This window comes from Bidens hawaiensis, unplaced genomic scaffold (genome assembly GCF_021521415.1).
Source record: "Bidens hawaiensis isolate Kalapana, Puna unplaced genomic scaffold, B.hawaiensis_p1.1 tig00044239_1, whole genome shotgun sequence".
Taxonomy (NCBI): Eukaryota; Viridiplantae; Streptophyta; class Magnoliopsida; order Asterales; family Asteraceae; genus Bidens; species Bidens hawaiensis.
This window is the reverse complement of record NW_027497862.1, coordinates 13,947-29,848: the sequence shown is the minus strand read 5'-3', so window position 1 is coordinate 29,848 and position 15,902 is coordinate 13,947. Positions and strand designations below refer to the sequence as shown.

General features: G+C 36.8%; 2 protein-coding genes across 2 annotated transcripts; both read left to right on the top strand.

The window, feature by feature from the left end:
• The first annotated feature begins 650 nt into the window (after window positions 1-650).
• On the top strand, window positions 651-2,781 carry LOC143594850 (beta-carotene isomerase D27, chloroplastic-like). Its single transcript, XM_077074057.1, has 6 exons — window positions 651-1,106; window positions 1,270-1,362; window positions 1,466-1,527; window positions 1,666-1,772; window positions 2,324-2,419; window positions 2,508-2,781. Exons 1-6 carry the CDS (start codon window positions 711-713, stop codon window positions 2,555-2,557), a joined length of 804 nt encoding a protein of 267 aa, XP_076930172.1. The 5' UTR covers window positions 651-710; the 3' UTR covers window positions 2,558-2,781.
• A 9,688-nt stretch (window positions 2,782-12,469) lies between these two features.
• On the top strand, window positions 12,470-15,096 carry LOC143594849 (growth-regulating factor 8-like). The gene is made up of 4 exons (XM_077074056.1): window positions 12,470-12,566; window positions 13,317-13,463; window positions 13,581-13,779; window positions 14,273-15,096. The coding sequence occupies exons 1-4, from the start codon at window positions 12,518-12,520 to the stop codon at window positions 14,673-14,675; spliced, it is 798 nt and encodes a 265-aa protein (XP_076930171.1). The 5' UTR covers window positions 12,470-12,517; the 3' UTR covers window positions 14,676-15,096.
• Window positions 15,097-15,902: the final 806 nt, after the last annotated feature.

The window sequence follows — 15,902 nt, the reverse complement described above, 5'->3', positions numbered from 1 at the left end:
AAACTTATAATTATTGGACCCAACATTTTTAGATATATATATTTATTGTTATAATGTTAATCGTCGTTTAAAAGAACTAGTTTATATAACTCGTTACTTGTTAGGGCATACGACCTTTTTCTTTAAGCTCAGCCGAGGCAATGAAATCCTCGGGACCGGCGAGCAAACGAGTATGGGAAATCTAGTAATCGAACGGTGTAACATAATACCAGCATGTCCTAAAACCTAATACTTCTAAAACTGATCTCGTATGAGGAATTGTGGTCTCACATCTGAATACCCATCCATTAAACATTTTAGATCTTTCGAGGTTTTCAGTTTTCCGATCGGATCCGGGTTCATATGTTATAAACAGTATGAATGGATTTGAGACACATGTTAGATTCATGCGTGGCATATGTATCAGCCTCCCGATTACTACTTGTTTGGATTCCTCCAGAGTTTGCATTGGGGTCCACCAGTTACACTTCACTTTACTTCATGTAAAATGTCACTTCTACCCTCGTATGGACCACGAGTTTCTACCAAGTGAAGTCACACAACCAGGGGCACTTTTGTAATTCAACCTGATAAAAGATAACGGTTAAACTATATTCGTGTGGCCAACATTGACACAATATTGCACATCTTTTGTTCCTATTTTATAAGCCTCATCAAAATAATGTCATTAAGGTAATAAGGTTTTATTGAACCTATAGATTATTAAACTCATGGTGGTTCTAAGCTACCAAGTTGTTCAATTCCCAAACACTAATTTCCGTATATGTTCGCCATCAAAACGCCACAACCGCCACCCTGGCAGCAGTTTCGTGCGATGTGGGATCGCTGAGCCGTCAGGACAACCGGCACCAATGGGACAAAAGACAAAGTACAATGATGGGGTGTTCGAGAAGGTGTTCATGAGTTTGTTTGCTAGAAAAATGGAAAAGTTTTCGGGGAAACCGGATAAAGAACCCGAGGGTAAGAAAAAGGGATTGTTAGATTATGATTATGATAGTTTTGTTGATGTTTCGAGACGAGTAATACAAGGAAGAAACCGCGTACAACAACAAGAAGTCGTTAGGGAGGTTCTCTTATCCATGCTTCCTCCTGGTGCCCCGGAACAGGTCATTTTTAACACAGTTTTACTAAACGTACCCTATCCCTATTAATATATTTTTTACCGAATGCACCCCTACTAAATCAGTTATTTCATTTATCTACGTTTAGTCAGCCCCTTTTAACATTATACACGTGTCGCATCCTTAACTAATATCCCGTTTATTGCAGTTTAGGAAATTGTTTCCGCCTACAAAATGGGCAGCTGAGTTCAATGCAGCCTTAACAGTCCCATTTTTCCATTGGTTAGTTGGTCCATCTGAGGTAGTTTAAGATGTCTCATCCCAATTTTACATCTTTATTTGGTATACACAACTATAAAATCAACTTCTAGCCGTTACTATATGTTTCTTCGTGGCGTTTATAGGTTATAGAAGTAGAAGTAAACGGGGTAAAGCAAATGAGCGGAGTTCGTAACAAGAAATGCAGGTAAGTTGTGTCAATTCATGTAATAAAACAAAAAAATGTAACTAGAAGGAAATGGGTCAAATGGGTCAAAAGTCATTTGCTGAAATAATATAACTTTTGTAATCGTATTTAATAAACCTGTACGCGTTTTGTGTATAGGTACTTGGAGAACAGCGGATGCGTAGGAATGTGTGTGAATATGTGTAAAATTCCTACTCAGGACTTCTTCACCAACGAGTTTGGTCTTCCCTTAACTATGATTCCAAGTATCTTTCTTCTCTCAAATGCAAAATTAGATAATACAAAAGCTTTGACATTTGTAAATGTTTCTTAATTAAAAGGAAATCATAAAAACTAATGACCTTTTTTTCTTGTGTTACACCTACATTACCATGTTGAAAAAAACAATTATTCAGCTATGACATACATGACTTAAGAGTCGTGTATCAGACTTTTCCTCATTAGTAATGACTTAAACTAGCGTGATAATAACACCATGTCAAGTATACATTTGTGTATGCATTATTATTCTGGTATACATTTGTGTATGTATGTATTATTATTGCAATTGAATAAAAATATTTTTGGTTTAGGCTAGTAAAAATAGATACTTGACTGCTGTTTGTTTACATCTGAATGGAACCATTCATATGCAAACATCTGATTCATTCAGACTTCAGACTGTTTGGTTCCAAACAGAAAAACATCTAAATGGTTAAAATTAGATCTGAATCATTCATACTATGAAAAATAGCTAAGTTCATGATTCTCTCTTTTTTAATCACAAATTCAAAACCACATTCTTATGTGTGTACAGATTTTGAAGACATGAGTTGTGACATGGTATACGGCCAACCTCCACCGCCATTTGAGGAGGATCCGGTGGCCAAACAACTGTGTTTTGCTGATGTTTGTAAGTTCAGTCGCCGTAGGTTGAAATAGTCTACTGCATTATGGTTTTATTTACTCTTATATATGTTTGTTTATGTACACATGTACAGGTTCTGTAGCAAATCCCAACTCAACCATCTGCCCCAAACTACAAGTCTGATACAGTCTACATGTATATCACACAAATTATACAGTTTCTTTATTTTCGGGTATGGCTTCATTTTTGAATTGTAGCTACAATTCTTGAAGATGAAACTGAAATAAACATATATGTTATGGTAGATGTATAGTATAACTGTAAACACGACAATCATGTTTATAACACGTCGAACGTTTTATATGCAAAGGCTGGATCTATATTTGATCCATCCGTATAGGTTGCGAAAATGTCTTCAATGATCTTCGAGACCGATGGATGAACTTTGTTAAGGACCCGATCATTTCTAGCAATTTACCCTTTTCTTTTCAATTTAAGAATTTTGATTTAGTGTGTCAATTAATTAATATGCATCCACCCTTACTGATACTTGAAAGGTCAAACCTCTTGGATGTAGCTTATGTTGGGTTTCTATGGATATTTTGAACTTAGTTAACCATTTAACTAGTCACAATTAAGGCGGAAGCGTGATAAAACAAACTAAACATATGTATCCATGTGTTTATATATGTATATATTACAAGTTTATAGGAAATGTGTACATGAACAACCTAATTTATTCATGTTATAAGATTACCAATAATCTATTTATTAGAAACCCGAAGCAAGGATCAAATGATACGAAAAAACTAAACTATCAAAGCTATAAACACTTACATTCTTAACCTTTTAAGAGTGTAGTTGATGTTGAAGAAGATGATGATGTTGATGCTAGACTTTCAAAGGGAAAATCCTCAAACGGAAGATACCCCGAGCCTCCAACATACACCGAACTTTGTTAGGGAGCTTGAACACGAATAATCGAGACCCGAGCCTCTTCCTTATGATCTTGGCCGAAAACCAAAAACAAAAAGAAAGAAAGAGTTGTTCACCTTCTTTTATCTTGAAAGTGTCTTGATATATAAATATCTTCCAATCAAATCATATCATGGTGTTAGGTTTTAAGTCAAGTAAGAAATACTCAACATCCACCAAATCCATGACAAAACTTGACCATAACATTAGGGTGTGGGGCCCACCCTAAACCGGCCCCAAAATATATATTTATTTATTTTTTTTTTATTTTTTTTTATTTATTTTATACTTTATAAAATATATAAACACCCCATCTTTTATAAACCATTTTATAAAAGAACACATAGTTAAATAATCATTCCAATAATAATTATTTAAATAAATAAATTAACCAATTAATTTATTTAACACTTTCAAGTAAGTATTCAGAAACCCGATTTTCTGAATGTATCGTGTTCTGTATTTGTCTCATAGATCTTATCTTAACAAATACATAATTGGTGTGTGTCTAACTCGTTATTGGGTATGACCCGACTTGGATCAAACACAACTAGCCACATTAACCTAATTATGTGTCTCGGGCATACGATATTCCAACAATCTCCCACTTGCACGTGACTCATAAGAAGTTAATGCTAATGGTGAATACCGCCTAACAACAGGTCACCACCCTTAGTGTGTTTGACTAAGTGCCATTCAATAACATCATCCCCTTCAAGTCCATACTTGATATGATATAGGTAAGTCTTATCATTACATCCCTTTATTACTAGATGTCCTGTCAAATCGAAGAGACACAGAGTGATCATTCTCTCAATGATTTAACTTAACAGGCCTTAGACATCTAAACTCTCAACACATAAGAGGAACAAATCCCATCTTGACTGCATACATCCTCGTTGACATCTCATATGATATCTGAGCTCTTTCTTACACGTCATCGTGTTACCGAAATAACAAAGAAGAGAGTCAAGTTATCAGACTTGATGAAAAACCAGATCCAATATGCATCTCAGGTCAAAGGACACAATGATACTCGCCTTTACTCAAGGATTACTTATGATCAGTTGCACTAACTTCATGCAGTGATCCTTGAGAGCGGATCATGTCCAATATTTGTATCCCACAAATATCTATGAACATTGGTGGCAAACCTATGCCCTATATTCATCACATGAATATTAACCAATCCGGGTTCATATTAGTCTTACCTTCATACTTGTTCCCACAAGCATGATCAACTACGGACGTTTAGAACAACATAAGTCATTCATGGATTAAACATGCAAATATAGAACATAACTCATTGAAAAATTAAAACATAATTAATTATCATGAGATACCCATTACATTTGTTCTTATACAAACACTAAACACAGATTAAATCCACTCACTAGAATACCGAAGTCCTAATGCACAAACATGACCCTCATGCTTTGGCCTATCGAGGAGCTTCGTGAGTAGGTCCGCAATATTTTGATCGGTATGAACTTTATGAATACATATCTTTCCTTTTTCAACTTCATCCCTTATGTAGTTGAATCTGCGCTCAATGTGCCTCGTTTTCTGATGAGCACGAGGCTCCTTGATCTGTGCAATAGCACCCTCATTGTCACAGAATATCTCTAGGGGCTCCTGAATGGTAGAGATAATCCCTAGATCCATGATGAACTTTTTCATCCATGCAGCCTCTTGAGCTGCCATTGAAGCGGCGATGTACTCAGATTCTGTAGTAGATAACGCGACAACATCCTGCTTCGAACTCTTCCAAGAGACAGCGCCTCCATTCAAGATGAAGACATATCCCGACTGTGACCGAGAATCATCTCGGTCAGTTTGGAAACTCGCATCCACGTAACCCTTTACGACGAGTTCCTCCTCACCAGACCCATATATTAAAAACATATCCTTAGTCCTTCTAAGGTATTTTAATATATTCTTGACAGCCATCCAATGACTGTCACCTGGGTTGTGCTGGTATCTACTCGTTATGCTTAAAGCATACGAGACGTCCGGTCTGGTGCACATCATTGCATACATAATAGATCCTATTGCCGAAGCATAAGGAACATGCTTCATCCTATCCTGCTCTTCCTTAGAGCTAGGACTTTGGGATGAGCTTAACACGGTTCCTCTAGGAATAGGTACCAAACCTTTCTTAGAGTTTTCCATCCTGAACCTTTTCAGGATTTTATCAATGTACGCACTTTGATTGAGTCCGATCAATTTCCTTTGTCTATCCCTATAGACCTTTATTCCCAAGATATATGTCGCTTCTCCAAGATCCTTAATTGAGAAACGACTACTTAACCACGCTTTAACGTTTTCCATACTTGGTATATCATTTCCAAATAAAAGTATATCATCGACATACAAAATAAGGAACATGATTATACTCCCACTAGCCCATTTATACACACACGTCTCATCACCGTTTTGGACGAAACCAAACGCTTTGATTTCTTCATTAAAACGATGATTCCACATCCGTGATGCTTGTTTCAACCCGTAGATTGATTTCCTTAACTTACATACTTTATCAGGATTAGATGGATCGACAAAACCTTCAGGCTGAACCATATGGACATCTTCCTCAAGATATCCATTAAGAAAAGCGGTCTTGACATCCATTTGCCATATCTCATAATCAAAATGAGCTGCAATGGCAAATAATATCCTGATCGACTTAAGCATCGCGACCGGCGAGAAGGTTTCATCATAATCAATCCCTTGAGTTTGCGTGAAACCTTTTGCTACAAGTCGTGCTTTGTAAGTATCTAAATTTCCATGCATATCGGTCTTCTTCTTGAAGACCCACTTACATCCAACCATTTTGGAGTTAAGTGGACGATTAACCAATTCCCAAACTTGGTTATTGTGCATGGATTGCATCTCGGCGCTCATGGCTTCAAGCCACTTGTCACAATCAGGTTGTGACATAGCATCTTTGTAGGAGATCGGTTCATTCAAATCGACCAAGTAGCAATCATCCACGAGAAATCCATATTTCTTGGGAGGTCGACTAATCCTACTAGATCTGCGAGCAACGTGTGTATGATCAACCATTTGATCACCTTCAACATCCTCGTGTTGAAAACTAGTATCGACCAACTGTGTATCATCCAGTGATTCTTGAACCTCTTCAAGTTCCACTTTTTTTTCACTAGGTCCTTCCATAAGGAACCTAGTTTCTAAGAAGTATCCTTTGTGTGAAATAAACACTTTTTGTTCACTAGGATCATAGAATATATATCCTATATCATCCTTTGGGTATCCTATGAAGATACACCTGATGGATCGAGCCTCAAGCTTATTTGGGGTGTCACGTTTAACATAAACTATGCATCCCCATACCCTTAAATATGAAAAGGATGGAACCTTTCCATGCCACACTTCATAGGGTATTCGATCCACCTTTTTGGTCGGGGCCATATTCAAAATACGAGCCGCTGTAAGTAGCGCATATCCCCAAAATGATGGCGGTAGTGAGCTTCGTGCCATCATTGATCGAACCATGTCCAACAGTGTTCTATTTCTCCTCTCGGATACTCCGTTATGTTGAGGAGTTCCAGGAGGAGTGAACTGTGAAATAATTCCACAATCTCTAAGATGACATTGAAAAGCATCACTTAGGTATTCGCCTCCTCTATCGGAGCGGAGTACCTTGATTGTTCGATCGAGCTGATTTTGTACTTCATTTTGAAATTCCTTGAACATTTCAAAGGCTTCATATTTGTGTTTCATTAGATACACATACCCATATCGACTAAAATCGTCGGTAAAGGTAATGAAGTACCTTTCACTATTCCTACTAGTGGGCTTGAGAGGTCCGCATACATCCGTATGTATGATACCTAACAAGTCCTTAGCCCTCTCATTAGTACCTTTAAAAGGTTCTTTGGTCATCTTGCCTTGAATACAAGATTCACACTCTTCAAACGAATCTAACTCATTTGTTTTCAAAAGACCATTCTTTTGGAGAGTATTTACACGATTCTTGTTTATGTGTCCAAGACGACAATGCCATATGTAGGAATCACTCAAATCCTTTTTGAGTCTTTTAGTGGAAGTTTGATATAATGAGCTATTTGAGGTATTATCATGAACCAATTCATAAATACCGTTGTTTGGTACAGCTTTAAAATAAAAGATACCATTAGATGATACATGCATTTCTGATTTTACAAATTTAAAGTCAAAGTTACATTGTCTAAGAAGGTGCACGGAAATAATGTTCCTAGTCAAACTAGGAGCATACAAAACATTTCTCAAAACAACTTCCAAACCACTTGGAAGCGATAAAGTGAAGTCTCCTCTAGCGACCACGTGCACCCTTGCACCGTTGCCCATGAAAAGACTCATTTCGCCCTTCTTTAAGTCTTCATTCCTTTTGAACCCCTGCAACCAATTGCAAATATGAGTTCCACATCCGGTATCCAATACCCATGTGTTAGAAGAAATAAGATTTAGCTCAATATTAATCATAAAGACATTACCCGAGGCATGCCCCGCATTCCTCTTGTCTCTTAGCTCTTTTAGGTAGACCGGGCAATTGCGTTTCCAATGTCCGGTCTCCCCACAACCAAAACAAGGATCATCCTTATGACCCCTCGGTTCCACAACCTTTTGTTTCTTTGCCATAACCGGTGATTTGCCCTTACCCTTAAGATGCACAGGAGGACCCTTTCTTTTTGCTACCTTAGCCTTAGAATTGGGTTGAGATCGATTCTTGGATTTACCTTCATTGATCGCAAACACGGGTAAAACCTTTTTACCCATGCTCGCCTCGGCTGTTTTAAGCATTGAGTGAAGTTCTCCAATGTTTTTGTCCCACCCATTCATGTTATAATTTAACACGAAAGTGTCGAACCTTTTCGACAGGGAGTTAAGGATCAAATCCGTTGCTAACTCTTTTGAGATGGGACAATTGAGCTTGGCGAGGCGATCAATGTAACTTTTCATCTTAAGTACATAAGTTGAAACTGGTTGATTATCATCCATTCTACATGCATGCAAGGCTCGAACCGTTTCGAACCTCTCAACCCTCGATTGCTTAAGGAACATTTCCTTAAGTTGAGTAATCATGTCGTACGCATTATGGTTTTCGAAATCCTTTTGGATTTCGGGAACCATAGTCGCCAACATGAGGCATGACACTTGAATGGAATCTTCCGTGTGTTTGACCCAATTCATGTATTCGACCTCACTTCCCTCTTCCGGTTCGTTGGGGATAGGTGTTTCCAAAACATGATATAATTTTTCTTGTTTTAGAACAATCCTTAAATTTCGGAACCAATCCGAAAAGTTATTGTGGTTAAGACGGTCTTTAGCGAGAATAGATCGGAGAGATACGTTTTGGACGTTAGGGATTATGTTGTCGTCGACGTGTGCGGCCATCTGCAGAATTTTAATTAAGTTCATTTTAGTGTTTTACATATTTTAATTATTAATACCCTTTTATATATACCAAATATAATTAATAATTAAAATCTAGAATCCAACGATAAACACGACTCCGGTTAGGTGACCTTTTTCCCATTGTCGGTTTATCAAGGTAGTTATTCATAACAATTGCAAACCCTTTTGCAACTTCTAGAGTTTATGGGACCGGTTCGAAATCATATTTCGTGTCGGCATGTTTATCCCATCAACACCTATTAGACCCCATGCTTGGGTGACCCTCTTCACATGGTTCTAATTTAAGTCGTCCTACTTGTATCAACTTGTAATATCAACATACAAACGGTTAGGTGACCTTTTCCCCATTTATATGCCAATATTACCTCAACATATTAATTTACTCTACGCGGTTAGGTGACCTTTTTCCCACTAAGAGCTTACTAATATGTTAAGCGTTATACAAAAGGATGGTGTTTAACTTGTTATCCTTAATTTTAAAAGGGATTTTTAGTTTTAATAATTCTAGTTGTAAAACTTTAAATCATGTTCTAACATGCATTAAGTAACATGATAATTTTGAAACCATTTTCAAAAATTCTAATTTATAATAAAACCATTTTATTATGGGCGTGAGACGGCTAGTTAATAAATCCATTTTATTAAACTATGTGTCACGTAATTACCGATAATTATTAGAACCCGTTTTATGCTTTGTTAATTAATTCTATGTGACGAAGTTGATATCCTAATATCTAGCAACCACATAATCAAACAATCAATTAACAAGCATACATAATTATACTAGACACGAGCCACTAAGTTAGACCACACTTGTTAGCCGAAACAAGTGTGTGTCTTAGGTCCGATCCTAAGGGACACATGACACATGGATGTTGTAGCTCCCACTCGATCCCGCATCCAAAAACGTCGAGCATCTTCTTCAACCCCTTTTGTGATCCAATGGGCTTGTAATTTGGACCTTAGCTTCCAATTTTGCAACCTTCTTTAATTTTACAAAACAAATGTCCTAATACATTTTTCTATAAAATAAAGATATTGCAAATAATCTATTTATTACATACCCATATGAATAAATAATTACAAAATTGCCCCTAATTAATTATTACAAACCGAAACTTTGAATAATTAATTGCAATCACAACAAACATCCATTTGGTCTACGGCTCGGTCTAGTTTTAACAAACATAACCCGTTATGTCTTAGGAACCCGTTCCAAAACCCCTTGACTTTATCGAGCCTAGCCCAACCCATTTTGGGCTTGACCCAATAACTTGATTATGAGCTTCCGCCCACATGTCCAAAACACATGGGCTTCGGCCCAATGAAAGGTCTCATGGGCTTCGGCCCATTCAACCAAAATGGGCTTCGGCCCATTTCACTTTCTCCCCTTTTTTTTTTTCGATTAACCCAATAACCAAAACAAGTGGGCTTCGGCCCAATATCATCCGAATTGGGCTTCGGCCCATTTACTCGGTTTTATATATATATATATTTTTTTTTTGAACAAAGCCAAAAAATATAACAAGATTAAATACAAAAAATTATGCATGTTTCCCGTATAAAAATATAACAAGATTAAATACAAAAAATTATGCATGTTTCCCGTATACAAAAATTTTTTTGTATAAAATCTTTCAAGGGGAAAATATAAAACCGAAAACCCGAAGCTTAGTTTCCCGTATCCCGGCTCTTGATGCCATTTGTTGGGTTTCTATGGATATTTTGAACTTAGTTAACCATTTAACTAGTCACAATTAAGGCGGAAGCGTGATAAAACAAACTAAACATATGTATCCATGTGTTTATATACGTATATATTACAAGTTTATAGGAAATGTGTACATGAACAACCTAATTTATTCATGTTATAAGATTACCAATAATCTATTTATTAGAAACCCGAAGCAAGGATCAAATGATACGAAAAAACTAAACTATCAAAGCTATAAACACTTACATTCTTAACCTTTTAAGAGTGTAGTTGATGTTGAAGAAGATGATGATGTTGATGCTAGACTTTCAAAGGGAAAATCCTCAAACGGAAGATACCCCGAGCCTCCAACATACACCGAACTTTGTTAGGGAGCTTGAACACGAATAATCGAGACCCGAGCCTCTTCCTTATGATCTTGGCCGAAAACCAAAAACAAAAAGAAAGAAAGAGTTGTTCACCTTCTTTTATCTTGAAAGTGTCTTGATATATAAATATCTTCCAATCAAATCATATCATGGTGTTAGGTTTTAAGTCAAGTAAGAAATACTCAACATCCACCAAATCCATGACAAAACTTGACCATAACATTAGGGTGTGGGGCCCACCCTAAACCGGCCCCAAAATATATATTTATTTATTTTTTTTTATTTTATTTTATTTATTTTATACTTTATAAAATATATAAACACCCCATCTTTTATAAACCATTTTATAAAAGAACACATAGTTAAATAATCATTCCAATAATAATTATTTGAATAAATAAATTAACCAATTAATTTATTTAACACTTTCAAGTAAGTATTCAGAAACCCGATTTTCTGAATGTATCGTGTTCTGTATTTGTCTCATAAATCTTATCTTAACAAATACATAATTGGTGTGTGTCTAACTCGTTATTGGGTATGACCCGACTTGGATCAAACACAACTAGCCACATTAACCTAATTATGTGTCTCGGGCATACGATATTCCAACAGCTTACACCTCCATTTTATCTTGAATGCCAATGAAAATGAAGATATATTGTAATTATCACTATTTTTTTCATTATACCTTCTATTTATTTGACAATATTAATCGATCTTAGGGCGGGCGGGGCGTAGCGTCTAACTTGGACCACCCGAGCTCTCGCCCCCTCCCGTCTTTATAATTATACATTCATACTTTATATACATGGATTAATATACAATAACCATCCAAGAAAATTTGTTTTATCAGCATGAGACTTTGTTAATATTGTGGAATCCTACAAACGAACTATTAGCAAATAAGATCAGATAAAAATGGTGAGTTCTAAAAGTATCCGCAGTGGTGACTCACGGACCCCTCTCTCCACATTAGACATGACAACCATCTCTCTATCCAACTTCACGGACCGCCAAAAACCCCTCTACCATTCCACCTCTCCAATCAAATATGTCTTCATGTCAAGGACGGTCTGTAGCCAAGAATTTTTGTCTCGAAAACCTACAATGTCTAAACAACTCATTGAATGGAAAACATATATGATAAAGTCTAAAAGTCATGACAAAAGCTGTTAAACCAATCAACCGGTCAATATACTTGTTACATGAAACATACCATATGTACAACATATTGTCCAATACTATGGTTAAACATTAAATAAAAGTTTGGGTAAGTATAAACTATAAACTATGACACACTTAACCAACCATTGAAATGGTGGAAGCATTAAAACCAACTTTACCTGCACCCCATTTGGCCCATGCCCATTTTAACCACAATTTGACCACTTTGTTTACTATTTTATGAAACCATCCACATTTTTATTCAAAAGGGTAAGCAATCAACACACTTCACTGAGGGGACCAAATTTGGAGTTTGTGTTTGTTGCTTCCTAACAGTCCAAAATGTTGGAACCTTGGGTAACACTAACACCCAACTATCAAACCAAAATATCTCCCATATTATAAAACCAAACCCCTTTTATTATTATTATTATTATTATTATTATTATTATGTCTTTCACACAACCACCATACAAGTTTGAGTTTTAACCTTGTTGTAATATGTGGAATGGAAGTGATGTTTATGGTCTACCAATTAACACCATTACAGGTTCTTACTTTTCAACTTCTTTTAATCTTATTGTAATTGTTATGAATGGCTGTGCAAACAAGTCGCGCTGTTTACGAGCTACTTACGATCAGATTGATAACAAATCTCGAAACGTGAGCATTTTTTAGCCCAAGGCGAGCCCGAGCCTCAAATAAAGCTCATTTAGTTATCAAGCTCGAGCTAGTGTCTCATATGGGCCTAAACGAGACTTGTGTATACTGGTGGACAGAGTGGTGTTCCCTTCGGGAAGGGTTTTGCCTCGGTACCGACTCCAGGGGTGGTGTTCATGCCCATCTTTCACCATTCCTAATGATTTTCCAACCCGCTAGCACCATTTCTTCTTTGTTCTTTCATGGATTCGACATCAGCAACCCACTCGGGATGCTTTTTGCCTCGGTACCAACCACCATGGAGTGGTGTTCACACCGGTACCAATCAATACCGGCCCGTCTAGAGCCTACTCCACCCACACTAACTTTTTTTTCTCTCTTTTGAACTCCTATGTATTAATTTCACACTGTTTAAGATACTACACGAGCTTGAGCTGAGCTTAGGCTCGTTTAAGGTTTTTCTCAAAAATATATAAAATAACAAAAAGAAAATATATAAAGTAAGTCAAAACAAGCTATAAAGTAAGTCAAAAACAAGCTGAGCTCGAGCTTTAGAAAAAGTGCTCGAAACAAGCCGAGCTCAGGCCTAGTTGGGCACGACTCGTTTACACCCCTTAATTGAATGTGTATTTTGTTGCAGCTGGAGTTATGAGAAACACTGGAAACATGCTATTTACCGCTACTCAATGGCAAGAACTAGAGAGGCAAACAACAATCTACAAGTACATAATGGCTTCAATCCCTGTTCCACTTCATCTCCTCATATCTTTATCCACTCAACCCAACAGTAGTTTCTCATATTCTCCTTTTATTATCATATAAAATGCTTATTTCATTGTGCCCACCAACTGTTTGTTAAAATGCTTGTTTAATTTGATTTAGATTAATGTTGTGTGTTTGGTAGGGATGGGTATGGGTTTGAGATTCTCAAACGGGTCGGACCCCGAGCCGTGGAGGTGTAGAAGAACAGATGGTAAGAAATGGAGGTGTACTAAAGAAGTGGCTCCGGATCAAAAGTACTGCGAGCGCCATGCCCGCAAGACCCGACCGCGTTCAAGAAAGCCTGTGGAAACTACCCACACCAAAGCGAATCAACAAACCGAGTGAGTGTAATCAGTAATAGTGTCAAATTGGTAATGCACAATTATACCAGGGGTGTGCATGGGTCAATTTGAGACCGTTGTTTCAGTTTTTTCGGTTTTCACAATGAGTTTGGTTTGGCCATTTGGGCTTGAAATTTTGGCCCAAAAGCCTAATTTTTATTTTTTAATTAATGATTAATTGATAATTACATAACCGGATCTTTAAATTTCGGGTTACATCATCTATAATCCATAAACTGAATAACAAAAGTTTGGTTTTTTAGTTTTTACGGGTTCAATTCGGTTTTTACAGTTCAGTTCGGTTTTATGTACATTTAAAACGAACTAAAAAATTGGTTTAAAAAAATTAGACAAATCGTCGGTTTTGTATTGGGTTCGGTTATTTCAGTTACCAATATGTTTTTCCTGTTTCATGCACATCCCTACGTTAAACATTTTGTATTATTATTATTTTTTTTTAATTTTAGTTTCTGGATATCTTATTTTATAGAAGGTGCAGTGATCGGTTGATGAGGAATTCCAGTATCCCTATGCATCAACTGAACAACCAGTTTCCGCAACAGTTGCAGTCGCCAGTCGGAGGATCAAAACGGGGCCCGATTTGGGAACAAGAATGTTCTCTCAGTCTATCAATGAAATCTGATAATAATGAGATGGAATTTGATAATAAAAGTTTTAAAATGGCTGTTGGAATGTTAAGTGGTGGTGAGAGAGATGTGTGTGAAGATGTTTTAAAACCGAACAACCATTGGCTGAACCAGGCTTCATGGGCGTGTTTGGGTTCTGGTTCGGGTTCAGGGTCCGCACCTGGTGGGCCATTAGGAGAAGCGTTGTGCCTGGGGATCACGAGTACTCGAAATGAGCCGTCGTCTGATGGCTATAGACAACATGGTTGAGGTGCATTTGTTGGATGATATTTTAGAAGCAACTAACTGATCATGTTGATGTTGTAGTGGACATTTGTTTTTTATTTGGTTGTCATTAAAGGATTTCACATGCCTTAGTTTCGTGTTAATGCAGTAAATGATCACAAGTCACACTAAGATATGTGAGTTTTGTTCAAACTAGGATCTTCATATCTTGAAAACTTTTAGATCTATTCTTAATATTTTCATATTTATTGTTCAATATATTATTTAGTTTTCTTTTAATATGTTCAGCAAAGAATTGAAATTGAATTTCATTCATAATGTATGTAGAGGTTTGTTCCTATATTGGGCCCGGTCCAACCGATCGTGGGCTAACTTAGAGAGGCCCATAAAAACCTGATGTGGAGTAGCCTTTATATATTGAGAATTTTAGTTTACGACGAGGGTTTTGTGGGCTAACTTAGGCTTAAAAACGGTTGGACCATCCAACCAGGGCCAAGTTAGGGGCGACCTCTTCCACGTGGTTCTTAACTTCTTCATCGCTCTCTATATTACCATAGCCACCCCTATCGTCGTCAATAGTGCCTTCCCAACACAACATTGCCACCCTGTTGACATTGAAGTGACAAAGTTAACTTTTCTTTCATGACCTTTAATATACAAATTATTATATATTTTCAATATACTAGTACAATGTGTCCATTTTATCTACTGAATTGAATCAACTAAATAAAAAGATTAATTTCATATATATTCTTACAAATGTTAAAAATATCAAAATGTTTGTATCGCGAAATGTTGGGTTGTAAGGCCCCGTTACCGGTAGCCCTACTTCCGTGTTGGATTTACTCATAAACGCAGTTCTAAATATCAGAGTTAATTAAAACATTCGCGGAACATTAAAAACATTCAAACCATTACATTCCATAACCATAATTCTGGTCTTATCGAGCATTCATAGTCATTTAAAAACAAAACATAGTCTTTTAAAATAAAACATCATAGCAAAATCTTCAGATGCCAGCTTCGTCCAACTCTGTCATGTGTCCTCCTCAAGCTACCTGCCTCATTCTACTAACCTGCGTGCATACTAAAAGTCAGCTACGCTGAGTGAGTTCTAGTTAATCACATAATCATACAATACCTTCTTACATTTCATACTTAACCTCTTAACTTTCTTTCATACACACATAAGTGCATATACTTTCATACTTTCTATACATACGTAATCATACGTTTTAAAGAGCCTTTCGC